At 46.5% G+C, this 27,356-nt stretch overlaps 1 protein-coding gene across 1 annotated transcript in view; it reads right to left on the reverse strand.

Annotated features, from left to right (window-relative positions):
- CLMP (CXADR like membrane protein) overlaps positions 1-23,598 on the reverse strand; it is a 52,286-nt gene extending 28,688 nt beyond the window's left edge. The window contains 2 exon segments of the mRNA XM_063418039.1: positions 22,411-22,737; positions 23,443-23,598. Coding sequence (XP_063274109.1) covers positions 22,411-22,438 — 28 coding nt within the window. The 5' untranslated portion in view covers positions 22,439-22,737; positions 23,443-23,598.
- Between the last annotated feature and the right edge of the window lie 3,758 nt (positions 23,599-27,356).

The following is a 27,356-nucleotide window of genomic DNA, read 5'->3' on the forward strand; positions in this document are numbered from 1 at the left end:
AACTGGGGAGCTCGACCACCCCAGTTTGTTTCCTTTGGCTCCATTCCCTCTTGTGATCCTGGAAATGCAAATAACCCCAGGTTAACCTCTGCAAACCCCCCAGAATCTGCTTCCCTGCAAGGAATGTGAATTACTGCAATTTACTGTTCCAATGGGTTCATTTTGGCTTTGAAAATTCCCAGTCTGGAGCCGGAATTGCCACAAGGAGCCACCAAAAATTTTGGCTGCTCTCTGCAGCACTCATGGGGTTTTTTTGGGGTTTTATTTGCTGGCTTGAATTCTCTAGGAAAACCCATTTTCTGTAATAGAGCTGACACAGCTTCTCCCCCTTTTATTAAAAAAGGAGAAGAAATCCCAGATAAAAGCTCTGAGCACTCTGGGCTCTGCTCTTTCCCCTCACCCCCTTCACCCAGGGCATCCCCGGCTGGAAATCTCCAGCACCTCTGCAAAACAACCCCCAAAAAAGCTCATTTCTGCCTGGTTTTTATTTCCTAAATCTGGGAATTGGGGATGATCTCTCAGGGGGGATTGTTGGGGTGTCCTGTGCAGGGCCAGGGGTTGGATTTGATGATCCTGATGAGCCCTTTCCCATTCTGAGCCTCTCTCAGGGTGGGTAACACCAAAGAGAAGCAGAAAATCGCCCAGAAAAGGAAATACTGTGTTCAGTAGTGTCATTATTTACTGTTTTAAACTCCTTATTTTCACTTTTCCTTCTTGCAGAAGCAAAGACATCCCACAGTGCCTCCTGTGCACACTGGACAATAAAAAAGGACAAAAAAATCACAACTCTCCCCTGCCAAAACCTCTTTGTTCTCCTCCCTGAAGCTCCCAGCTCTCCCTGTTTTCATTTTGGAAGGGAAAAAACAGACATTGAAAGCAGAGTGGACAACTCAGGGTGCAACAAGGGTGACCAAAGTTGGGAGGAATCTTTTTGGGAGGAGATTTTGGGCTAAATCTACAATCCACAAGGTCCAGGCCAAGGAAACCTCTCACCTGGCTGCTTGCAGGAGGCAGATTTGAGCCCCCTAGCCATGAGGCCAAGCTTCAACTCCAGATTAATTTATGGCACAGCCTTTCTGCTTAAAAATACACATTTATATGTAAATTTTATGGAGTTTCATGCAAGGTACCCATGGAAAAAAAGCTGTACCCCCACCGTGCTGACTGCCAGAGATTGGCACTTACACAATCCACAGTGGGAAAAGGAAAAAACCCCAAAATCAGCTCATTTCTTCTGGTTTCCAGCTAGGAGAGCGAGTGCAGCCAGCCCTGGGCTCAGGCTGTGAGGAGATACCTGGCTCCCTGCCCAAAACATCCCTTCCTTTTTCTGAGGCCCCTCCAGCTGCACATGGCTAAAAAAGGCAAATGGAAAAGGTCCTGGAAGCACGAAATGCTGCATCTCCCCCTCTCTCCCTGCAGGGAGCAGCTGTAGGTGAGCTCTGGGTGAGCTCTTCCCACTTTGGAAGAGTTTTCACAAAGTTCTTACCCCCAAAAATATGGAATTTATTATTATTATTGGCACTCTCCACATTCCTGGCTGTAAAATCCAGGTGTCAGGTTCTACCACGGTCCCTGCAGCTCTGAGGAACTCCAGGCCCTGAAGAAAAACACTTCATTTCTTTTTCATTCCGTGGAATTTCTTTTTTCACTGGTGCCACGGGAGCTGAGCTGGCAGCTGGGAATGTTTCCTCCTGAACCTGGCACCGATGTCACAGGAATGAAAGATTTTCCCATTATTACTAAAAATGGCAACAAAAAAGGCACTGTTTACACTGCAAGAGCCAAAGGGGGGGTTTGTTGGGTTTGGGGTTTTTTACAAGGTTTTTTTTCTGCCTGGAATTGTCACAGCACGGGGAACAAAGGCTCCACACCAACTCAGCTCTGCTCCAACATCCCAAGGATGGATGGAGCAAAATGATCCCTTCTATCTTCATCTGGTGGTGCTGATTAAGGACCCAAAATGATCCCTTTTATCTTCATCTCATTGTGCTGATTAAGAACCTAAAATTATCTCTTCTATCTCCATCTCATTGTGCTAAGAACCCCAAATTATCCCTTTTATCTTCATCTCATTGTGCTGATTAAGAACCCAAAATGATCCTTTTTATTTTCATGCCATGGTGCTGATTAACAACCAAAAATGATCCCTTCTATCTTCATCTTATGGTGCTGATTAAGAACCCCAAATTTTCTCTTTTATTTTCAACTCATTGTGCAGACCTAAGAACCCAAAATGATCCTTTTTATCTTCTTATGGTGGTGCTGATTCAGAACCCAAAGTGATCCTTTTTATCTTCATCTCATGCTGATTAAGAATCAGAATGATCCTTCTCATTTTCATGCCATGGTGTGGATTAAAAACCCCAAATTATCTTTCTTATCTTTGTCTCATGGTGCTGATTCAGAACCCCAAATGATCCTTTCCATTTTCATGCCATGGTGCTGATTGAGAACCCAAAATGATCCTTTTTATCTTCATCTCATGGTGCTGATTGAGAACCCAAAATGATCTCTTCTATCTTCTTCTGGTGGTGCTAATTCAGAACCCCAAATGATCCTTTCCATTTTCATGCCATGGTGTGGATTAAAAACCCCAAATTATCTCTTTTATCTTTGTCTCATGGTGCTGATTAAGAACCCCAAATGATCCTTTTCATTTTCATGCCATGGTGCTGTTTGAGAACCCAAAATTATCTCTTCTATCTTCTTCTGGTGGTGCTAATTCAGAACCCCAAATGATCCCTTCCATTTTCATGCCATGGTGCTGATTGAGAACCCAAAATGATCCTTTTTATCTGCATCTCATGGTGCTAATTCAGAACCCAAGGTGATCCTTTCCATTTTCATGCCACGGTGCTGATTGAGAACCCAACGTGGCCATTTCCCTGCCAGTCCTGACTATCTGGCCCAGCTTTACTGGGTGGGGAACGGAGCAGCTCTTCTGCCTCCCATTCCCAGGTGGGGAATTCCAAGGAAATCCCTTCTCTTCCCACCCTCCCTTCCAGGAGCTCCCAGTTTGGGACCAGTGGTGGGGACAGCAGTTACATAAGTGCTGCAGGAACTGAGGGGAGAGTGAATGTCAAAGCCTGCTGGAACATGAACCCGGGAGCTTTGTGGAGTCAGTCTCCAACATCCATCAAACGTGATTAATTTTAATGTCACAACATTTTAATGTCAATTACTTTTAATGTCACAGCTTCCTATTTCCTGCCGCGGCCACGCTCCCGAGCTGGTGAGAGATTCCCCCAAAGAACTTTTGAGATGAAATAAATAAGCAATTCAGGATAAATGCTACAAACAAGCAGCAGCCTCCCTGCTTTGGGGAGGATGTGGGGAATCTATTCCAAAGGCACTGCGAGATAGAGAACCTGAGGCTTTCACATTTAAAGATAAGTTATTACTTAGCAAAAATTCTCTTCTACTTTTTTTTTTCTGGCTGTAAATTTGGCAAATTCCAGGTGCCAGCTGGAGATGTGGCTTGAGATCATTTGCATTAGCTGAGGATATCTTTTCTTTAGGTGCTGCATAAAGAATAACAAAGTTGTGATGGTGAGATCTTAAAATTTGTGTGCAAGAGGAGACACGAGGCAAGTTAAGACTGATGAAGAAACTCATAAAACAGTATTTGAGAGTTAAAATCTTTAGGTTATCAAGTGGCTGGGGGGTGGAAATCAAAACAACTGAAGGGTTTTTTTGCAGTGCAACCCCTCACAATTTCAAACCCATTTAAATGCCACCCATTTTACAGCCTGGATTCACAGTCCAATTCCTCTAGCTTTATATATTTTTTTTTTTCATGAACTTCTGTTTGCTAAATGTTATTTTAAATAACTGGTGAGGCTGACAAAGCCTCAAACTCCCTGGGGTTTCTCACGAGAACAAAAGCAGCCTTGTGGGTATCTTTAGAACAAATTATAAGGCTGAGGAGAAGTCAGGCCTCTAATATGAAGCTGAGATGGGTCACAAAAGTTATTTGGACAGAAAAACTAAAGTAAATCTAAACTAAAAAAAACCCCTAAAAGTAAAAAGGAAAGTGAGTCAAGCACCTGCATGGCCTTTTTTAGAGTCCCAGACTTGGCTTGGTGCTGTCATTAAAATAAATTTCTGGACCTATATTTGCATTTAATGGTGGTGCATGGGGCAGGTTTATCTCAGAACACAGATTTTAAGCCTATAACAGCCCAATGGGGTTTATAAATGCACAGTTCGACCCATTTCTGTCCCAACCAATGCAAAACTGGAATGCACCACTCAGCAATGGATCTGTCAGAGCAGGAGAGGTGTCCTTGATGGAGTTTTGCAGTTTTTACTGCAGCAGAGACCACACCACTCGCAGTGTTTGCAGCCTGCAGTTCCAGCAGCATCTTCTTCTGTGGAACAGCTTCAAATTCAGATTCTATCCTGCCTTTGCCAAACTTGCAGGGCTCAGAGCCCCTCGGATTCCCATCCTGAGGAGCTCTCAGGGGCTGTCCTGATCCTGAGCATGAACCAGCCTCGGCTGTCAGATGCTGTTAAATCCAGGGCTCATTAAGGACCCAGGCTGGAATTTGCATGACTCAATGAGTTTGGATTCCCTGAAAAGAGCGAGGATTATCCCAGCACTCTCCATCTGGGCTGTGACACAGCCTGGGGTTCACCTGGGCTCAGCCAGGAATATTTACCCTCAAAAGTGAGCAGGTAGAGAGGTGCAGACAGCACAATGTGACCAAATTCTGGGGTGTGACAGCAAACACAGCCCGGAGCCAGCCCAGGCTCCCATCCTGGAGCTGCTGAGAGCAGCAGGGACCTTTACCCTGACCCAGACTGAGCTCTCCAGGCAGCAGCTCCTAAACAAAGCCCCACACTGCGATTATTTACACATTTCCTCTGTGCTGGAGCAGGGAGCGTGGCTGGGGAGATGTGGGAGGGCAGCTCCTCACCCCAGGCCACACAGAGCTCACCCAAAGACAAAGCTCAGCCCCCTCAAAAGGCTCCTTGGATTATTTTTGTTTCAACTCCTCCATCCCTTTGAGAAAACCTCTTTTCTTTATCACAGACAACACCAGATCCACTCAAATCCAGCAGTTCAGGTCTATAAGCTCAGCCAAGGTCTGCACTTTCCATTCACACGCAGATGTTGGACATGAAACATGAAAAATCTCTGTCAGATCAAGTTTCCTCCCCACTTTGGTTCCCTTTTCCCCATGGCGAGCTGTGTCCAAAGCTGTGTAGGGGCAGAACAGCATCCTGATTTTATTCTGAGTACTCAGTCCTTAAAATCCCTTCGAAGGCAGACTTGGAGTTAAATAAAACAGGATCAGCAAAACCTGAAATATTTTCCTTCCCCACAACCTGAGAACAGCAGGAGCAAAACTTGACTTTGCAGGTTTTTAAACTGATTTTAAATCTTTTAAAGATTCCCACCTTTCATTGCTCTCCTTGCTGCATCTGGAGGGGCAGGGACCCTCATTTCCCTGCTCCCAGCCTGGATTTACCCCCTGGGCTCCTCCAGCTCAGCAGAAAGCAGCAACAGCTTCATCACACTGGAAACTGTTTGTTATTCTTGCTTAGTAGGGATAAAAAATCAAAATAAAATACAAATAAAAGCAATCAAACAGCTCCACACTGCAGATTAGAGCAGCCCAGACTGCCCCAGTCTCCGTCTGGCCCTCATTAAATATCCAGCAGCAACCCCAGAGAGTGTGCCAGGCAATATTTGACATTTGCACACAACGAGCCAAACGAGAGGTGCCCAACTGCAGGGTCCTGATCGCTCCAGGGGGTTTGGGGGTGGCTGGGCAGGCAGGGCTGGGTGTCCTGAGCAGGATTTGGGCTCTGGTGGGGCCAATCCCCCTGCTCAGAGCATCCAAACTGCCCCGGGGGTGATGTGGCCGTGGGTCTGTTCAGAAATGTTTTATTCAGGCTGTTTATCCTCAAAAGAGCGTTTTCCTTTTAGATTAAATTATCTGGACTCTGTTTATTCTAAACACAGGAGACAGGACTCAAGCATTTCCTCTTTTAGGAAGTATGGTTGAGTGTATTTCCTACAAAATTTATAAAGAATTCAGGCAAGGGCTTGTGTGGCTCCTTAAGATTTCAAAGCCTTCCTCCCTAAATGCTGAAAGAGCTGCCTCTGTCAGGGCACAGCTCCATCCCAGTGACACCAAATCCAAATGCAAGCAGACAGCAGCTATCAGCTCTTTGGAAAGGGCAGCCTGAGAAAAGCCCTAATCAAATTATTTACCAATACTCCCCAGTTTGTCTCAAGGCCGTAAATTCCATTATATAATGGAAAATACATAATCCCCCCCCCCCTTTTTTTTTTTATACAGCTGGGGAAGGCTCCAAAAGAACTTTTTAAAAGCATCTCGTGGGACTGGAGGTGAGATGAGTTTATCAACAACACAATTGAGTTTTACCAGTGAAAATTTTCATTCCAGTGGGTGACAGAGTCAGAAACAGAGACAGAGAAGAAAACCACAGATTTCTGTCTTCCCATCTCATCTCCTTACAAAGAATTCTGGTTTTTTGCTCTAAAGACACCACGTTTTAAATGCCATTCTCCATGTTTCAGTCACTGCTCCTGCAGGAAGCCTCGCCTGGAGCTCGAGGGAAGTTTCCTGCTGGGTTTTCCAAGATCAGAGCTCCCGTGCCCACCAGCAGAACCTGTGTGAGCCCCCAGGGCACAGCCCAGGCTGTCCCAGGGTCTCTCATCTCTCCCATCTGCCCAGGACATTTTCCCTGGCATCTCCCCAGAACCTTCATCCATTATGCACAGCTCCCATCCGAGAGGACGCAGGAGATGAGCAGTGGCTGCTGCTGAAAGAACATTTTGGGCTGCAGGAATAACATTTCTCTGCTCCATCCAGCCCTGCCTGCAGCGGGGGAGGCTCTTTAGGCGCTCTCATCATCATTACCTGCTCAATTACTGCTCTTAGAGTGCCTGGCTGGCACCACGGGCTGCCCACCCCGCTGCTCCACCAGCTCCCGCCACCACGGGAATTCTTCCCGGTTTATTTTTAATTCTGCCTCATAATCAGGCCCTAATTTTATGCATTTTTCCCCCCTTTCTTCTGCATTGTCAGTCTGCTTGTCACAGCCTTGCTGAAGGGGATTCCTCACTTTGGGTCCTTCTCTTGCTGGGGTAGGATGGCCTCTTTTGCTTGAGCATTATCGGCTCTGACAGTGCTGACACAGAAAAATAAAGCCCCAGAATGATTTCAAACCATGAGCAGGGCTCTTTCCTCCAGAGCAGGAATGCAGAGCTGCTCCTGCCCTTTCCTCCCAGAGCCCAGACCCAGCCTAAACCCAGCTCTGTCTCCTCACCCAGAGCCTCTGACAGCCTCTGATGGGGTTTTGGTCACAAGGAGACCACACACTGTGTCCCCTCCATGAATTAAAGCTTTCAGTGTCACAGCAGAGGTTACAACCAAGCTGGGACGTTAAATCAGCAAGGGGAGAAGAGAACTGGATATCCTCAAACATCACAAACCTCCTAAACCCAGGGCAAGGAGCTCCCACTGCCAGGCAGGTCCTGCTTCCAGGTGGAAGAGTTCATTTCTAGGAGAGAGCATTGAGTGAGCTCTGTTCCAGTCTGCACACAGTTCAGAAAAACAGAATTTATCTGCTTTTTAGTATTTTTGGAGTTCTTTCCCCCCTCCATTCTGCTTTTACAAGATCATAAAAAATGAAGCAGCATTTAAATCAAAAAGGGTGGAAGAGCAGCACTGAACTCCTGCCTGAATCAGCTCCCTCCTCACAAGAACTGGGAATTAATTTGCCTTCCATGAGCTGAAGCTGTCCCTGAGCTCGATTTGCTAAACCAGGAGCTTCCAGTGTGGATACAGGACAGAGACACTGCGAGAACCAGAGAATCCCAGAGCCCATCAAAGGCTCCTGAAAGCCCCAAATCCCAGGAGAACGAGCACAGAGAGTTACAGGAGCTCCAGCACTCCCAGCCTCTCTCATCAGCACCAGCACTGCCAGGAGCTGCTGGAGCCGCTGGTTTTTCTGGGCAGGCTGGGTTTTCCACACTGCAGAAAATGAAAATATCGAGAGGACAACCCCGAGGGCAGGAAGTGGAAGGGAAAGCTCCAGCCAGCAGCAAAGGGACGCTGCACTCATGGGTTTGCACCCCAGGGTGGGGTGGCAGGAGTGGCACTGAGAGGGGAGGGGTTCCTGCGTGTGCCATTGCAAAGTGATAAAAGGGGTGAATTCTCCTGAATTATTTTGACTAAATTTTATTGGTCAGAATAAAGGAAATCCTTTATTCACTGGATATTCACAGGATATCACTGCCTCCGTTAAGTGGTGGTAAAAAATAAAAGTGTGAAAGCACAAGAAAACAAATCACTCCTGGCAAATAATTAGGTTTTTAATTCACTTATCACTGAGGTGGGGCAGAACACGCCCATTCTAACCCTTAAAACCCAGCAGGTTGTGCTGCTGCAGAGCTTTGGTGCCTGTGAACAAAGAGCAGAGCTCAGAAAACACCACCAAGGCAGGGAAATGTCAATATTGCCCAACTGGCTAGTTAAAATCATTCCACATGCATGAATAATCAGCTTTGGTTTACCCCCCTGCATGGTTTGATTTTTGCTTAAAGGTGTTTGTCAGGGGGAAGGGAAGGGAAGGGAAGGGAAGGGAAGGGAAGGGAAGGGAAGGGAAGGGAAGGGAAGGGAAGGGAAGGGAAGGGAATTAATTTAAGCTGGATATCTTCAATTCCCAGCTTTTCTGCAGGAATTTATGCTCTGGAGTGACACACAGGGATGCTAACCACATGCCTGGCTTGTTTGGACAGCAAACCAGGTTTAAGCCTGGGTAAAACTTTGGATTCCCATGCAAACCTTGGAGGCTGCAGGGTTTTAAGGAACAGTGGCAAAAAGGCCAAGAAACAATCCCTGCCTCAGAGCACTTAAAATCCAGAAAAATAACAATATATCCAGAGAAAATATCAGCCTAAATGCTGCTGGCTGGTGCAATTCCTCCATTCACATCCTGGTTTGGCTTCTCCTGTGGAGGGGATGGAGGGGGGAGGGTGCCTGTGACAACCCCACTGCATTTGGAGCCTTTTCCTGATGGGAATGCATTCCTTGCTGTCCCCACAATGGAAGCAGCACACCCAGGATGTTCCTCAATGGGAAAATTGGAGCCCAAGTCATCAGAGAAGCAGCCTGGTGGAATTCAGCATGGTTATCTGCAGAGCAGAGCAGGAGCTCCGAGCCTCCACCCAGCAGGTCACTCTGAGCCACACTGGGGGGGTTTGTGGACTCCAGGGGTGGCCTGGGGCTGAGAGGAAGGAGCTGGCACAGCCAGGAAGGCCAGGGTGCCCCTGGCACAGCACGGGGTGTCCATGGCACAGCACGGGGTGCCCATGGCACGGCACGGGATGCCCCTGGCACAGCACAGGGTGCCCCTGGCACAGCACGGGGTGCCCATGGCACGGCACGGGGTGCCCATGGCACGGCACAGGGTGACTCTGGCACAGCACGGGAGGGCTCTGGCACAGCACGGGAGGGCTCTGGCACAGCACGGGAGGGCTCTGGCACGGCACGGGAGGGCTCTGGCACAGCACGAGAGGGCTCTGGCACGGCACGGGAGGGCTCTGGCACAGCACGGGATGCCCTTGGCACAGCACGGGGTGCCCATGGCACGGCACAGGGTGACTCTGGCACAGCACGGGAGGGCTCTGGCACAGCACGGGAGGGCTCTGGCACAGCACAGGGTGCCCATGGCACAGCACGGGGTGCCCTTGGCACAGCACGGGGTGCCCTTGGCACACCATGGGAAGCCTCTTGCCCCATTCCAGCAGGTGGCACAGGCTGCCCGGGCTCTGCAGCCCCGTTCCTGCAGCGATTTCAGCGCTCCCTGCAGCTCAGGAGGGAAGGGTTGGCACGGGCTGAGCGCTCTCCCTCTGCAGGACAAGCACAGAGCTGTCAGACCCAGCGTTTTCAGTTCTCCAGCACCCCAAAAACGGGGATGATCCAAGGACCCCTCCTCTGGCGTGACCTGGGTGTCCCCACGCTCACAAATTCCAAGCACTCCTCCTTTGTATCACTGGAAATGGAGGCACCCCAAACGAGCAGGCCCTTAAAAATGGAGCCTGAATCAGTAAATTGTGAATCACTGGCAAAATCCAGGCTGGAACCTCGACATCCTGAATGCTTCTTTGACCACAAGACACTCACCATTGCTTCCAACCCCCCTTTGAATAGGAAAAAAACAAACCATGGCATTTGTCAAGACAAAAGCTCTGCTTTGTCTGGCTAAAATTCCCTTTGTCTCCGAGCAAGGGCTTGAAACAATGGAAACGAGGAGAGGAGACCACAGACAAAGCTGCACTGTGGGAACATCTCCATGCACTGGGGGGATTCAAAGAGCTCCTTCTGTGAGAGCTGAGCTGTCCCCAGCTGTCCCCAGCTGTCCCCAAGTGCCACCTCAGTGCCACCTCACCCACCTCGCCCAGGCACCCAGACAGAAAATGCCACCAGAGCTGGTGACCAGGAATCCTTGGAAGCTCTCCACACCAGCAGGATGGAATTGCTCAGGTGGAATTGAGCTTCTGACAAAAGCTCTGTGGTCTGCTCTGCACTCGAGTGACAAATAACCCGTGTTTGGATGTCACAGCAGCATCCAGCCTGCAAGGACACGCTGGCTTTCCTGGCAGGAAGGGATGGAGCTGGCACAGGTGGCTCCCAGTGACAGCCACCACCTGCAGAGCTGAGTAAACACAAGAAAAATCCCTCCCAGCACTCCAACAGCAGCAGGGGGGAAAGGCAGTGAGAAGCAATCAGCAGAAATATCACTCAGCCAGGTCATTGATAAATATAAATATAAATATAAATATAAATATAAATATAAATATAAATATAAATATAAATATAAATATAAATATAAATATAAATATAAATATAAATATAAATATAAATATAAATAGAAATAGAAATAGAAATAGAAATAGAAATAGAAATAGAAATAGAAATAGAAATAGAAATAGAAATAATAGACATAGAAATAGACAGAAATAGACATAGAAATAGACAGAAATAGACATAGAAATAGACATAGAAATAGAAATAGAAATAGAATTTCTGGTTTTAAAGTCAAATGTTGTCAGTCACCACATAAAGCTAAATTCCATTTGCTGCTGTTTTGGAAATGTTCAGATCCAGTGCCCTAAATTAACTCAGGTCCTTCAAATCTGGCTCTAAACCCACACCAGGTTTGCTGCTCATCCATTTGCACAAAGAGTAAATAAACAATAATACAAAATAAAATTAGGAAATAAACATGAATACAGTGTACAAACGATAAATGAACATTAATGCAGTATCCAAATGGTAAATATGAATTAACTCAGAGCAAAATCCCCTTTTTCAGAGCCCAGCTCTTGCGACACTCTGGAGCAAATGAAGCAAAGAGCTCCCAAAGCCCCCGCAGTGAGCAGAGCCCAGTGCAGCAGCACGGAGGGGCTGGAGGCTCCAGCGAGTGTGGCTGAAAGCCCTGACACCATTTCCAGACTGGTTTGATGCTCGAGGAGTTCCCAGGGAGGCTGCCAGAGACGTCTGGAGATCAGGCAGAGCTCCTGCTTCATTTCCTGAAGGGTGCAGCAGCCTGGGCTCATCTGGGCCAAACTCTGCACCAAACCCTGGGTTTGGAGTCCCTGAAAGTCACTCAGGCTTCCCTAGGAGATTCTTGTGTTCCTGGGCAAAACTGACTGCACCAAATCCCCTTTGGTGTTCCTGGGAATCACTTCAGTTCCCACAGCTGATTTTTGTGTCCCTAGGTCAAACTCACTGCACCAAATCCTGGGTTTGGTGTCCCTGGAAGTCACTCAGGCTCCCCCAGTAGATTTTTTTGTGTCCCTGGGCAAAACTCACTGCACCAAACTTTAGGTTTGGAGTCCCTGAAAATCACTTCAGTTCCCCCAGCAGGTTTTTTGTGTCCCTAGGTCAAACTGACTGCACCAAATCCTCTTTGGTGTCCCTGGAAATCACTCAAGCTCCCCCAGCGGATTTTTGTGTCCCTAGGTCAAACTCACTGCACCAAATCCTGGGTTTGGTGTCCCTGGAAGTCACTCAGGCTCCCCCAGTAGACTCTTGTGTCCCTCAAGCTCCTCCAGCAGATTTTTGTGTCCCTAGGTTAAAATATTGCACCAAATCCTGGGTTTGGTGTCCCTGAAAGTCACTTGGGCTCCCCCAGTAGATATTTTTGTGTCCCTGGGCAAAACTCACTGCACCAAATCCTGGGTTTGGTGTCCCTGAAAGTCACTCGGGCTCCCCCAGTAGATTCTTGTGTCCCTCAAGCTCCTCCAGAAGATTTTTGTGTCCCTAGGTCAAACACACTGCACCAAACCCTGGGTTTGGTGTCTGTGGAAATCACTTCAGTTCCCCCAGCAGATTTTTGTATCCCTAGGTCAAACTGACTGCACCAAATCCTGGGTTTGGTGTCCCTGGGAGTCGCTCAAACTCCCCCAGCAGGTTTTTTGTGTCCCTAGGTCAAACTGACTGCACCAAATCCTGTGTTTGGTGTCCCTGAATGTCACTCAGGCTCTCCCAGTAGATTCTTGTGTCCCTCAAGCTCCTCCAGCAGGTTTTTTGTGTCCCTGAGCCAAACTCACTGCACCAAACCCTGGGTTTGGTGTCCCTGGGAGTCTCTCAAGCTCCCCCAGCAGATTTTTGTATCCCTAGGTCAAACTGACTGCACCAAATCCTGGGTTTGGAGTCCCTGGAAATCACTCAAGCTCCCCCAGCAGGTTTTTTGTGTCCCTAGGTTAAAATACTGCCCCAAACCCTGGGTTTGGTGTCCCTGGGAGTCTCTCAAGCTCCCCCAGCAGTTCCTGGGTCCCAGTTTGAGCTGGTGGCGCTGCAGGAGCAGCCCCTGTGCCCGTTCCTGCCCCAGCAGGGCAGTGCCAGCCCGATGCTGCTGCCCTGAGCCCAGTGCCAGAGCCTGGGGAGAGTGAGGCAATTCCCTCAGTATTGCTCAGCAAGGCAGGATCCAGCAGCATTCCCAGCACCCCGCCAGACACCTCCAGCACATCCACTCTGGAATTACCCTGCCCCAAATCAGCTCTGCACCTCTCCCTGCACAGCTCTGAGAAATGCTGATTAGTTCAGGAAAAAGGAAAAACAAAAAAGGGGGAAAAAATAATCCCTGATGTTGGAGAATGTGGCTCCTTTTTTTTCCCTCTTGTCCCTGGAATTGTGATTGGAAATAATTGGAAGTGTCACTGGAAGTAATCAGAAGTGACAGTCCCTGGGCTACAAGGCTTTTGCTTCAAGTCTAACGATCCCCCCGCAAAACAAAACCTAAATTTAAACAATGAAGTCATAAAGTGATTTGCCTTCAAGGTTGAAAACCCTGCAATATATTTTTTTTTAAATTAAAAAAAAAAAAAGTGCCTGGCTCTGGTTCAGTTCGATATTCCAGGCTTGCTGTGTTAGAGGGAAGCACAAAGCACACACAAAGACATCCTGTGATTTCTGGCCCTACCTGGCCAATAAATGTCCATATCTGCATTAAACTCTCCTGTGACATTTCAAATTCTATCAAGTCTTTAAAGGAAAAACATAGCCTGAGTAATCTGAGCTGTCAGACTCATCCAGCACCCAGCTCAAATATTCCAAATACTGGAAAATCACCTCATTCCAGGGTTTTTCTGAAGCACAAAGGGAATGGAATGGAGTCATGCTTTCTTTTTTACATTTCTGAAAAGGCCTCCTAACAGCCCATCCAGGCACTCAGGGCAAGAATCCTTCAAAAACCCTCCCAGCCACAATACCCTCCGTGTATTTGCTAGATAGAAAAACTCGATTTTCCTTTATTTTCATATGCAGCACGAGGTAATTCAGAGAGCCAGCACACAGAGCCCAGGGTTTCCTTTCTGTCAGGTTCCTCTGAGAGCAACCGAAAAGCCATTAATATGTGACAAATAGTGATAAATATCACCATTAATATCAATATCAAAAGTGATCAATATCATCATTAATACATGACAAATAGTGATAAATATCACCATTAATAAGTGATCAATATCACCATTGATATGTGATAAATAGTGATAAATATAAATGATAAATAGTGATAAGTAAAAATGCTAACAGTGATAAGTATAAATGATAAATAGTGATAAGTATAAATGATAGTGATAAATATAAATGATAAATAGTGATAAATATAAATGATAGTAGTGATAAATATAAATTACAATAGTGATAAATAGAAATTATAATAGTGATGGATATAAATGATAAGTAGTGATAAATACAAATTATAATAGTGATAAATAGAAATGATAAATAGTGATAAGTATAAATGATAATGGTGATAAATAGAAATGATAAATAGTGATAAATACAAATTATAATAGTGACAAATAGAAATTATTATAGTGATAAATAAAAGTGATTTATTACATTTAGTATGTTCTTACTAGAACATAAAGAGAAGTCTCTCCAGGTGGGAGGTGAGGGATTTCAGCTTGGATCCAGGTGTGCTCTGGGTGTTCTCTGTGGTTCCCTCCCCTCCCAGGTGTGCTCTGGGTGTTCTCTGTGCATTCCTCCCCTCCCAGGTGTGCTCTGGGTGTTCTCGGTGTTTTCCTCCCCTCCCAGGTGTGCTCTGGGTGTTCTCTGTGTTTTTCTCCCCTCCCAGGTGTGCTCTGGGTGTGCTCTGGGTGTTCTCGGTGTTTTTCTCCCCTCCCAGGTGTGCTCTGGGTGCTCTCTGGGCCCTGCTGGGGTGATCAGTGAATGTTTCCTCTCGCAGTGGCCTCGGCAGCAGCAGCAGAGCTGGGGCAGCCCAGCCCAGCCCAGTTCAGCCCAGCCCAGCCCAGCCCAGCCCAGCCCAGCCCAGCTCAGCCCAGCCCAGCCCAGCCCAGCCCAGCCCAGCCCAGCCCAGCCCAGCCCAGCTCAGCCCAGCCCAGCTCAGCCCAGCCCAACCCAGCCCAGCCCAGCCCAGCTCAGCCCAGCCCAACCCAGCCCAGCCCAGCCCAGCCCAGCCCAGCCCAGCCCAGCCCAGCCCAGCTCAGCCCAGCCCAGCCTTGCCTCCAACCCTGCACGCTCCATTTCAGAGCAGCCTCCCTGTGCAGGCAATGGCACAAACACCCCCCAATCCTCAGTGACCTTTTCCCTGCAAAGGCAGCTCAGCTGCAGGCACTGAGCTGAGCTCCAGCCTTTCATCCACCCGGGGTTCAGCTTCGTTCTCCTGCCACGAAAACAAAAACCGAGGCAGGTCCCCAGGAGGAGAGAGGGGCTGGGAGTGTGCTGTGCTGAGTGTTGATCCTCGTGGGACAGCAAATCTGACCCCTGGGCTGGGCTTTGGAAGTTCTGAGTTAAACATTTGCCTTTCTCAGCTGCCAAATGATTTTCTGGAGAAAGGGAAGGAGCAGATGAGGACAGGGTGGGGTTTGTGGCCTTCCATTGCATCCAGCACCTTCGAGGTGCCCTGTCCTCTCTACAACTTGCTGCAAAGAGGAGACAGAGCCCATGGAGGACTCAGGTAAACACACCAAGGTGCCAAGGTGTGGCCGAGGAGAGCCTGGCCTGGTGCCCATCTCCTTTTCTAGCACTGGGATATTTCTGGAAGAAGGAGCAGCTTTGTTCTGGGTTGATAACCCAGTGCAGAGCTCCAGTCTCCTGCTGCATCCACCCTCCCTGCACTCCTAGCCCGGCTGGGAGAGGAGGCTGTCACTGCCCCCAGCACTCCGAGGGGAGGAGAGAGCCCGGGAGAGGAACAGGTTGGAATTCAGCCTGTGGAATCTCACACATTTTCCACATTTTCCATTGTTGTGCTTCCTGCCCTGTCCCTCATCCTGCCCTGTCCCGTCATTCCAGGCTCCATCCACAGCCTGCCCTGACCTCACCTCACCCTTGACTTTTTGCTGGGCTGCTTCTGTAAACCAAGCATTTCTAAAAACAGATGAAGACACAGCTTTGGGGAAAAAAAAAAAAAAAAGAACAAAAAAACAACAAAATAAACCAACCAAACCAGACCCATTCATCTTCTCAACAGGGCACCACCAAGCACCCTCTGCACCCAGAGCTGTAGCACACAAGATGTGCACAATAAAACACATTTCGGAGGCACAAACACTGCCTGCAGCCTGGGCTAACACAAGGTATTGCTGAGTTAGAAATTTAAGGTGTATTTTGACTAAAACTATGGGGAAGAGGCACAGAAAGCAGCTTGCAGCCCCTCATTTTGTTGCTACTACACACAATTTTTAGTCCAGTGTAAGAAAGACAGACATAAAAGATTTTCCAAATCCATTTAAGACTGGCAGAGGGACTGTTTACATCTCCTTCCAGCTCTGAAAACAAATCCCAGCCTGCAAACCTGCTGAAAACCCCCCAACCCCTGTGTTTGCCTGGAGGAGAACAGGAGTGTTTGTTGTGATCCTGAGGATAAACACCAGGATATCTCCGTGCCAGTTGTGCAATGGCATTTCTGGGAAGAATCCTGTGCTGCTCTTACACAAAATATCCTTCTGAAGTGGGCCAGGGCGCCCCCAAAAAACAAACCACTAATTCCATGTGGAGGAGACAAGGCCAGGGTGGGTAAAAAGCCAAAACACCACTTGTTTTCCATGGGAAATTCAGAGAAGTTGCCTTCCCTCTGGCTCTACTTCCCATAAAAATGAATCCTTCTCCACAGTTTTGGCATGCTGCTTTTCCTCACTCTTTTCTCCCTTTTCTTCCTTGTGGTAAAATGGAAAAAGCAGAAAGGATAAAAAAAAAAAAAAAAACCAAACCCTCCCTCTGAACTAAACATTTTTTTGGTTTTTAGATGTTAAAAATCCCAACTATTTCACATAAAACAAAGCACCACTAGAGAAAAAACAGCCAATTTATCATCAAGTGTCTCGACAGCAAATATTTGGTGCAAACCATCCCTGGCTCTGGAAGAACTGGAGAGTCTCACCAGGAGTGTTAACCCTGATATTCTCAGTTATGTCTGGCTCCTTTGAACTCCCCCTGGAATGCCAAACAGATCCTCTGATTTCTTTATTCCCTTTCCTTAGGTATTCCCAGAGCAGTGTTCTAATAAAGACCTGGAATTAAATCCACGCTCCTCTGAATATCTCACACAGTTGAAGTTTTGTTGCCTGCTCTTGGAATCTGAGAGAAATCATCAATTTTAAAGCTAAATACGTCACCTGCATTCCTTCAGGAGCCAGTGACAAAGGGGAGGTGAAATCAAGACACAAAAGTCACACAAAACCCCTTTTCCCAGCTGTAGGTTGTTTTTTTACACCACTCCTGAGCTGAGGTTTGTGCTAAATTTTAGAAAAAGGAGAGGCAAAGCCCTTGTACCACCAACCTTCAACACCATGGAACCATCAAAGGCAGGAGAAGGAGCCAAGGAAAACTGGAAAATAGCAACTATGTTATTGATTTTGGTTATCGCTGAGAAATTTTGGAAATATCTGGAAAATCAGCAGAAATAGGGGTCCATAACCTTTGTTTTAGGCAACCTGAAAATTGTCTCCTTTGGTTTCTACTATTTCTGGGAAATCAGCAGGAATTAAGGCCCATAACCTTTGTTTTAGGCAACCTGAAAACTGTCTTATTTGGATTTTACACCTGGAAAATCAGCAGGAATAGAGATCCACAAGCTTTGTTTTATGCAACCTGAAAACTCTCCTTTGGTTTTTTACTTCTTCTGGAAAATCAGCGGGAATTCAGGCCCACAAGCTTTGTTTCAAGCAACCTAAAACCTGTCTCCTTTGGTTTTCACTCCTGTAAAATCAGCAGGAATCAAGGTCCACAAGCTTTGTTTTAAGCAACTTGAAAACTCTCCTTTGGTTTTTTACTTCTGGAAAATCAGTGGGAATTAAAGTCCACAATCTTTATTTCAAGCAACCTGAAAACCTGTCTCCTTTGGTTTTCATTCCTGTAAAATCAGCAGCAATTAAGGCCCACAAGCTTTGTTTTATGCAATCTGAAAACTCTCCTTTGGTTTTTACTTCTTCTGGAAAATCAGCAGGAATAGAGATCCACAAACTTTGTTTTAAGCAACCTAAAAGCTGTCTCCTTTGGTTTTCACTCCTGGAAAATCAGCAGGAATCAAGGCCCACAAGCTTTGCTTTAAGCCCCCCCAATCCGTCCCCTTTGGTTCCCACCACTCCTAGGAGCAGCACCCCCTTGAACTCACAATTCCCCGAGAGCAGGGGCAGTTTAAAAAAGAACTCTTTTTTTAAAAAAAACCTCTTCCAGTGGGTTTTTCTTTGCTGTGACACGGCTGGAAGGGTTTGGGGAGCACACGCCAAGGCCAGGGCTCCCGGAGCAGGGATTCCCAGCCCAGCACAGCCGCGGGCGCCCGCAGCGTCTCGCATTTCCCAGCTCCCAGCCCGTGGCTACCTGGGCAAATGCCGCCTGTCAGAGGCAATTCCTCACTCCAGCAGGGCCTGCAAGGAGCTGCTCCAGAACCTTTTCCCCGTGCAGTGAGATGGGGGAGGCCGGGTGCTCTTCCAGCGGCTGCGGCGCCCCGGGGCAGCGCGGAAAGAGAATCCGCGACCTCGGAGCTGGGAGGGCAGAGCTGGGCTTGTCCAGGTGCCTCAGTGGCCCAGCTGGGCCACCAGAAACTGGTGATGGCTTGGGAAGGCTGAGCTGGAATGGACTGGACAGAGCTGGAGAATAAAGCAGGAATTTACTGAAAAGCCTTTAAGGTTTACCTTGGGCAGGACAAGAGCCTGGCCAGGGCTGCACCCAAGATGGACCCAAAATGGTCAAAAAATGGATCCAAAATGGTCCCAAAATGGACCCAAAATGGACCCAAAATGGTCCCAAAATGGACCCAAAATGGACCCAAGGTGGACCCAAGGTGGACCCAAGGTGGACCCAAAATGGGCACAAAATGGGCACAAAATGGGCCCAAAATGGGCACAAAATGGGCACAAAATCACGAGGTCTCACACTTTTATAAGTTTTGGTCCATTTTGCATATTGGGGTTTAATTGTCCAATTATAGCTCCAGGTTTAGAAGTCACATCCCTCTTGCTCCTCCCTTCAGCCCACCATTGTTAATGCTTTTGGGCCTGTGAGTTTTACTCACTGTCCTTGGTCCTCAGCAGGAGAAGGATTTGTTTTGTGTCCCTGCTGTGTGCAGAGCTGAGTGATCCTGAGTGTGAGCTCAGAGCTGCACCCTGGGCAGCACAGAGCCTGAAATACATGAAAATAAAACTCAAGGCATCACTCAGGAGGGACTCCTGCTCTCCAGAATGACCTCCAGCTCCCACAGAGCCCATCCTGGCCAGGTAATCACTAATGAGGTGATTATTTTACTGCAGGGGGGTGGGTGATTTGGGCTGGCACCTCTCCTGCTCTGATCCCCAAACCCAGCAGCTCCTGCAGGGCAGGGCACTCACAGCAGCCAACAGCTAAAGAAAAGCACACGAAACCAGTGCATGCAAATAATCACCCCTGCCAAGTGCTTTGATCATGAGAAAATCAGCTTTTTCCTTGAATGGAAGGGTCACCAAAAGCATTCATGATTTACTAGGAGTGGGGGAAAGGCAGAGGAGATTTCCCACCCTGAAAAATTTAAACCATTTCAGGAACACATTTCAATGAAAACATTGGCTGCTCCTTCACTGGGTGAAAAATGCAACGTTCTGTATGAACCTTTTCCACTCAGAAGTGAAGAACCACCTCAAAATTCTGCTTTTCAAGGGTGCAGATGTTACAAAGGGAGTTTGTGGCTGCTGATTCTCACTCCTCAGCTGCTCACAACCATGTCACACCCACAGGCAGAGCACGGCCACCCTCCCCTCTGCACGCCCCTGCCTCAGCCTCTCCTGGCAGAGTGAGCCTGGACATGCTCTTGTCCACACTCAGCAAAGCCTTTCATCTTGTCTTGTTTTAATAAATCTCCTTCAAACAGATCCTCTTCTCCTGTTTCCTGTCTCCTCACACAGCTGCTCGTGTGCCCCAGAGAGGTAAACAGTGGAAAAGACAAGAATTGTGTATATTAGCCACGTTATTGGGATGTTTAATGATGAAAAGCCAAACCTTCCTCTCAAGGCTTCTCTAAAACCGGGTGTTTTTCCACATTAGTCTTTACTTTATCAGTAAAAAAAATGAGCAAGACATCACTGGCAGTTCTGTAGATTTTTACTGCAGAAAATCCAGGTTTTAGCCAGCAGATCAGACTCCCTGTGTCCAGGAGGATCCAGGAACAGGGAACCACAGCATTTCCTTACTTTTCCCTGGACTTGCCTCTAACACCGGTGAATGAAGCTGGGCAAGGAGCACAAAGAGCAAATCCTCTGCTGGCAAGGCAGCAAAGCTCAGGGGGCAGCTCAGGGAGCACTGCAGGACCAGGCAACAAAACAACAAAACAACAAAACAACAAAACAACAAAACAACAAAACAACAAAACAACAAAACAACAAAACAACAAAACAACAAAACAACAAAACAACAAAACAACAAAACATCCCAGGTTGTGAGGACAATTCTCCCCTCACCATTGCTTGGACAGGAAAGACTCAAAAACCTGACTCCAGGTGAGGGCAAAGTGTCTTTTTCTGGGCATTCCTGTCATAGTGGAGGTGCTGAGGACACATTGATAAAGCCAATTGTGTTTATAGATAAAAGCTATAAAGGTAAGTAACCTTTTGTTTGTATTACAGACAAACCCACTTTTTCTGCTGCAACAGTTTGTTCCTTTCACCCCAAACCTTCAATGTTTTGGAATATTCAGCAACTGTGAATATTCCAATTTCTCTATAGTTTCTCCCCCACCAAAAAAAAAAAAAAAAAAAAAAAAAAAAAAAAAAAAAAAAAAAAAGAAAAAAAAAAAAGAAAAATCAGGGATGAAATTCTGCTGTGCCTCTCCAGGGATGGGAAAACAAACCCTGTGCAGAGCCAGGAACTGGCTGGGTGATTCTTTTGGTGGACTTCAGTTTGGGAGATTTTATTTTTTTATGAAATACAGAAATATTTAGGGAGCCCTCAGGGAGGGGGCACAGCTCTTGGAAGCTCTGAGGGAGTTTGGTACCTTGCAAAGACTGCAATTCCCATTGTCTCCATCAGCAAGGTGAGCAACCCACCCTTGTGTGCCCCCATTTCCCACAGAGCCACCTCCTGAAGGACAGAGCAGCCCCTGGCAGGAGCTGGGCTGTTCCTGGCGCTGCTCTCTCCTCTCCTGGAGCCTCTTCAAGCCCTGCCCAGGGCAGAGAGGCACAAAGGGCTGGAGCAGACGTGGACAAGCACTGCCTGCTCTGCCCAGATCCCCCAGCACATCCAAACCCCGGCACATCCCCACGGATAAAAACCTTTACCAGAGATCCCCAGAGCAAAAGCCACTCCTCCATTTCTCAGCAGCTGGATAAATGTTGTGTTTGATCACCCAGCCGCCCTCTCCAGTCCACATTCCACACCTGGGGGGCTTCAACTGGGATTTCCCTGTCCACGATCCCTTAGAGCTGCTCAGAACTCCTGTCCTGCTGTCCCCAGGGAGGCAGGGACCAGCCCAGGCTCTGTTCTCACACCTGTGCCCAGGTCCCAGCAATTCCTGGCCCTGGGATGGGCAGGCTTTGCCCAGCCAGGGCAGAGGGCAGGGCAGGGTGAGCGGGAGGGAGGCACAGCTCCCTCCTCACCCTGGAGGAGCTCAGCCCCCTCAGACACCTCAGGGCTCCAGCTCTTTCCCCCACAGCCTCCAGCTCTCCTTCACCCTCCTTTTCCTCCCTCTTTTCCCATTCTCTGCTCCTCTCCTGCTCAGCAAATTCACCTCTCTCCCTTTTCTCTCCCTCCTTTCAGCTGCCCTTTCTCGCCTTCCCCCTTCTCCATCCTTTTCTCCCCCAACTCCTCCCTCTGCACTCCAACACATCTGTTTCTCATCTTAGCCACCCTTGGAAACAATAACTCCTTTTTCTTTTCAACATCTGAGCCCAACGATTCAACGCAGTTACACAAATTTGACACTCTGCCTGAAACAAAGACATTTTATTCACCTTGTTTTGCCCGAGAGGTGCAAGCCCCTCTCCCCTCTATCCCTGAAAAGCACTGCCCTCTTTAAACGAGAAACCCACATTCCCAAATGAGTCTGTCTGAGCACCACTTTTTTAAATTAATCTGGATAATCGGAGATCTCTGGCTGTCAACCTGCTCACGAAGCGACCAAAAAAGGCTCAGAACTCAAACACCTCTGAAATTCCAGTTTTTCCATAGAAGTTTCCTCATTTCAAACACCACTGAAATTCCAGTTTTTCCATAGAAGTTTCCTCATTTCAAACACCACTGAAATTCCAGTTTTTCCATAGAAGTTTCCTCATTTCAAACACCACTGAAATTCCAGTTTCCCCATAAAAGTTTCCTCGTCACAAACCCCTTTTCTCCAACTCACCAGAAACAAATTTCGAGCACACGGAGCAGGCTGGTGGGAGTTGGATGAAATAAAAACCAAGCAACACCAAAAAAAAAAAAGCCAACCTACCTAGGAAGAGGATTGGAAGTGCAGACATTCCGTCTCCCAGCAAGAGGGACTTTTCCTCCCTTTCTCTTCCTCTCTCCCAAGGACGGCAGGCAGACCTGCACAGGATTCAAAGGAACGCCTCTGGAATGCGCCGGCTGTAATTGCATCCATGTGCCAGAAAAATAACCAACTTCACTCTTTCCTCCCTGCTGCTATCCATCCCCTGCTCCATCTTCCATCCACATCCAGCCAGAGCTTTTGATTTTATTTTATTTTTTTGGGGCCCTGAGAGTTTTTTGGGCGGCACGGAGAGGATTTCACATCCACGGCAGCACGGAACAGTTTTGCCTGTGTGGAGAGGAGAGGAGAGAAGCAGGGGGAGAACACTGAGCTCAATGTTCACCACATGGCTGCCTCCCACCACAGCCCCTCCCTGCCATCAGCTGCGATTAATAGTGAACACCAGTCATGTGCGTGAGGTAGAGCTGATTTCCAGCATGAGTACGGATATTTAGAAGAGAAATCAGATTGTTTCTCCAGTGGCAAAACAGTTAAGTTTGGAGGCAGCAGGAAAAAAAAAAATACAGCGTGGAAAAAAAAATCAGATTCGTCACTCAAGGGTTGGAGGGAGACTCTTGGAAAAAGCTCCTCAGGGGGATAAAAACGCTCCCCTGGATGATCTGGGCTCTTTTCTGCACTGGAAATTGGAGATTTCAGCCTTGCTGGAACGCTCGCTCTGCCTGCTGAGTGCTTCTCTTCTTGCGTTTTTAGGAGGGAAAGAAATCCCCAAAAAATGGATTTAATTTCAGGTCGTAGCTGTGCTTCACCCATGAGGGGAAAGCTCAATCAAGCAGGAATTGGGGGCTGAGGTTTAACTCCCTCCCAAAGGGCATTTTGAGGCACGCAGAGAAACCTTTACAGCTCACCCTCGTGCAGGGGAGCAAGTTCTTAAAATTACCTCAGGTAATAAAAGAAATAAAGAAATAAAGAAATAAAGAAATAAAGAACCCCCCAGCACACGCAGCAGAAGGGAAAGAAAGCAGATTTACCCACCTCGGTGCCTTGGAATACAGAGCAAAAATTCTTCGCCCTCAGAACAGTTATGAAAGTGTTTGTAAAGCCTGGAGGAAAGCAGCAAACCGTGGGCAAGGCTGCCAGCCTGTGGTTTGGGACATCACACTCAGCTTTCCAATCTTCCTTTCCCCATGTAACTCCACCCACACACAATTTCTTTATACTTCCCCCCCCAAAAAAAAAATGAGGGATGAAATTCTGCTGTGCCTCTCCAGGAATGGAGAAACAAACCCTGTGCAGAGCCAGGAGCTGGCTGGGTGATTCTTTTGGTGGCCTTCAGTTGGGGATATTTTATTTTTTTATGAAATACAGAAATATTTAGGGAGCCCTCAGGGAGGGGGCACAGCTCTTGGAAGCTCTGAGGGAGTTTGGTACCTTTGAGCTCTGGAGGTGTTGATGGGAGGACAACCAAGAGTGCTGCCAGAATCAAAGCCTAGATTTGGAGAGATCCCGAGAGAATAAAAGGGATAAAAATCATCCTTCTGCACCAGTTTTGTGGAAGTTTTATTTGCCTCTCCCATCCTCAGATGGAGACAAGAGCAGCATTTGGCTCCTCTTCTCCAGAACTGATTTTCTCTGTGTATCAATGTTTTAAACAGCATTTTTATCTACTATAGACTGATTATCCAAACCTAACCTGGATTAGGTGAATATCCTACTCTCCAGAAGTGATTTTCTCTCTGTATCAATGCTTTAAACAGCATTTTTATCAAATATAGATTGATTACCCAAACCTAACCTGGATTAGGTGAATATCCTTCTCTCCAGAAGTGATTTTCTCTCTGTATCAATGCTTTAAACAGCATTTTTATCAAATATAGACTGATTATCCTAACCTGGATTAGGTGAATATCCTCCTCTCCAGAAGTCATTTTCTCTGTGTATCAATGCTTTAAACAGCATTTTTATCAAATATAGACTGATTATCCTAACCTGGATTAGGTGAATCTCACAGAGCAGCTCTGTCCATCCCACATAACCAAATCCCTTTCCCCACACGCTTGACCAAACCTGCTGCTGGTTTCCCTGTGGAATGGACCTAAAAACTCCTTGGTGAGGACATGAATCAATGGAGAAAAATTCATTTAATGCCTCCTCTGCTCTGCAGCACCGAGCTTGTCTCTGTGCATTAGGAGTGTGACAGGAGATGTCCCGGGCTCTGCTGTGAATTCCCGTCCTGATGGATTTAATGGGATCAATTCCTCCCCAGGGAGAGGGAGAGGAGTGCTGGCACCCTGCACTGCCTGCCCAGCCTCCCCCAGATAAAGCTGGGCTTTTAAGGAAGGTTTAAAGGGTTTTTTTAAAAAGTTCATTTAAAAATAAAGTTTTATTTGTGCCTCCCAGCCCCACGGAGGAGGGTGGGAAGGAGGGGCTGCAAAAATCTCCTGTCCCTCACCCCATTCCCTGTTCCCACATCACCCTTGGGTGCTCCTTTGGGATTCTCCCTCTCATTTTTGGTTCCTGCAGTGAGGGCAAAACCAGGATGAGGGTTCTGCTCATCCTCATCTGCTGATTCTCCACAGCATTTTGTTTTTCCAGGAGGGGAGAATTCCTCCCAGGAGGATTTGACAGCTCCCACCTGGAGTTTGTGGGAGGTGGGGCAGGAATTCTCACCAGGCGAGCAGGGAAGAGAAACTGATGTTGGAGATAAGCATTAAAGCAAAAAGTTTTGTAAAAAACTGCGATAAACTGAATTAATTTTTCAGTATTTCAGAGTTGCTGTACTGCTGTTGACAGACCCAAACTTTCAAGCCCAGATTAAACCACCTGGCTACAAAAATCTGCAGAAATCCAGAAATCCACAGACCAGTTTTTGTGGAGCTGTGTCAGGTTCAGCCCCTTGACGTTTGGATGATCAAACCTTGCAGAAAACACACGATCTTAAATCTTAAATCTTAAATCTTAAATCTTAAATCTTAAATCTTAAACCTTAAACCTTAAACCTTAAATCTTAAATCTTAAACCTTAAATCTTAAATCTTAAATCTTAAATCTTAAATCTTAAATCTTAAATCTTAAATCTTAAATCTTAAACCTTAAATCTTAAATCTTAAATCATCTTACATCTTACATCTTAAATCCTAAAAAGTCTCCCATCCCCAGAGCCTGCCCAGCACTGTTTAATGTGAATTTAAACCCCAACTAGCACAAGTGGGGACTCCTTCTCCAATCCCAACTTATTTTTTTGTTGTTGATCGATTTATTCCTTTCACTCTGTCCCTCCTCCTCCAGGGAAGAACCTCCTTGAGCCTGAGCTGCCCCCAGGGCTGCAGAGCTGCTCTTTCTCTTTTTCGTGGTTTTTTAATGTCCCCATCACTCAAAACACATCCAAAAGCTGCATTTTCTCCCCAAACTCCCACTATTGCTGCTGAGCTCCCCCCTGGTGCTGATTTATTTTCTCCTCCAAGATTTTTTATATCAATTTATCTCACTCACTTAAATGATCTGAGCACCCTCTTGACAAAATCCCTAAAAGAACAAAATTCATTCATCGCTTTGAATCTCTTGAGCTAAAAATCCCCTCTGTTCTGTTTCTGGGGTTGCAACTGCAAAAAAAGCACCAAGAACACGAGGGGAAAAATCCCAAATGACACAAACAAACCTCCAAACAAGACAACAAAAAATGTTTGGGGAGAAATAAAACCCTTCACACAGATTTCTTTTCACAATCAGCCACTGGAGGAAAGGCTGCTTTATATTTTGTGGGAGCTTTGTAAAGCAGTTGCTGTTGAAGGAGTTCTCCTCTCTCAGCCAGGCTTCAATAATTGATTATAAAAGCACAATTAGTCATTTAGTATCAGTAGAAAAATATCCCTTCAACGAGGCTCAGCACTCACAGTGTCAGTAAATGTATTTGAGGGGAAAAAAATGTGGGATGCAGTTTGTGGGACACGTTTTTGCCAGCTGCCTATGGAAAAGTAAATCCTTAGCTTTGGTTAACGGAATGTGAAATATTTGGGCTAGAAAATTATTTTACTCTTAATATTAGAACATATTATTTAGAAAAGCTGACCTTGAAAAGAAGTATCTTTGAAAAAAGAGAAATGAAAGGGAGACCTTTATGAATTTTCCTATCAGTGTCCTGAGCTCCACTCTGGTTTTCTTTTATTTCTAAATTATTCAAGGATTTCTCTTGAATTTCTCATTCATTCAGTTGTTTCTCTTGTATTTGTCATTAATTCAGCTGATTATTCTCTTTTTCTTCTCATTTATTCAGCTTTTTCTCTTGTATTAGTCATTCATTCCGTTGATTCTCTTTTATTTCTCATTTTTAAGTTGTTTCTCTTTTACTTCTTCTTGTTTCTCTCATATTTGTCATTCATTCAGTTGATTCTTTTATGTCTCATTTATTCAGTTGTTCCTCTTGCATTTCCCATTTATTAAAGTTGTTTCTCTTTTACTTCTTATTTATTAAGTTGTTTCTCTTTTATTTGTCATTCATTCAGTGGATTCTCTTTTATTTCTCATTTTTAAGTTGTTTCTCTTTTATTTCTTATTTATTAAGTTGTTTCTCTTGTATTTGTCATTCGTTCAGTGGATTCTCTTGAATTTCTCATTCATTCAGTTGATTCTCTTTTATTTCTCTTTTATTCAGTTGTTTCTCTTGCATTTCTCATTGCACTCCTTGCTTAATTGCACTCCTTGCCACCAATGTAACTATTTAATTAATTCTATTTAATTACTGCAAACTGTGCTTTGAAGTCCCGTTTCACCAATAAATCAAGGAGCACAACTCTGTGTAGGTGACCTCAGTTATTTCTTTTAAGATTTCCTGAAATCCCTGAGACTTTTGCGTGCCTGACCCAGCAAAACTCAGATTTTTGCTATATAAGGAAGGCACCTACAAACGAGAGGCCTCCAAAAAATTAAAAAATGACTGTAACCATGATAAAA

Source organism: Prinia subflava, chromosome 22, assembly GCF_021018805.1.
Source record: "Prinia subflava isolate CZ2003 ecotype Zambia chromosome 22, Cam_Psub_1.2, whole genome shotgun sequence".
Classification (NCBI taxonomy): domain Eukaryota; kingdom Metazoa; phylum Chordata; class Aves; order Passeriformes; family Cisticolidae; genus Prinia; species Prinia subflava.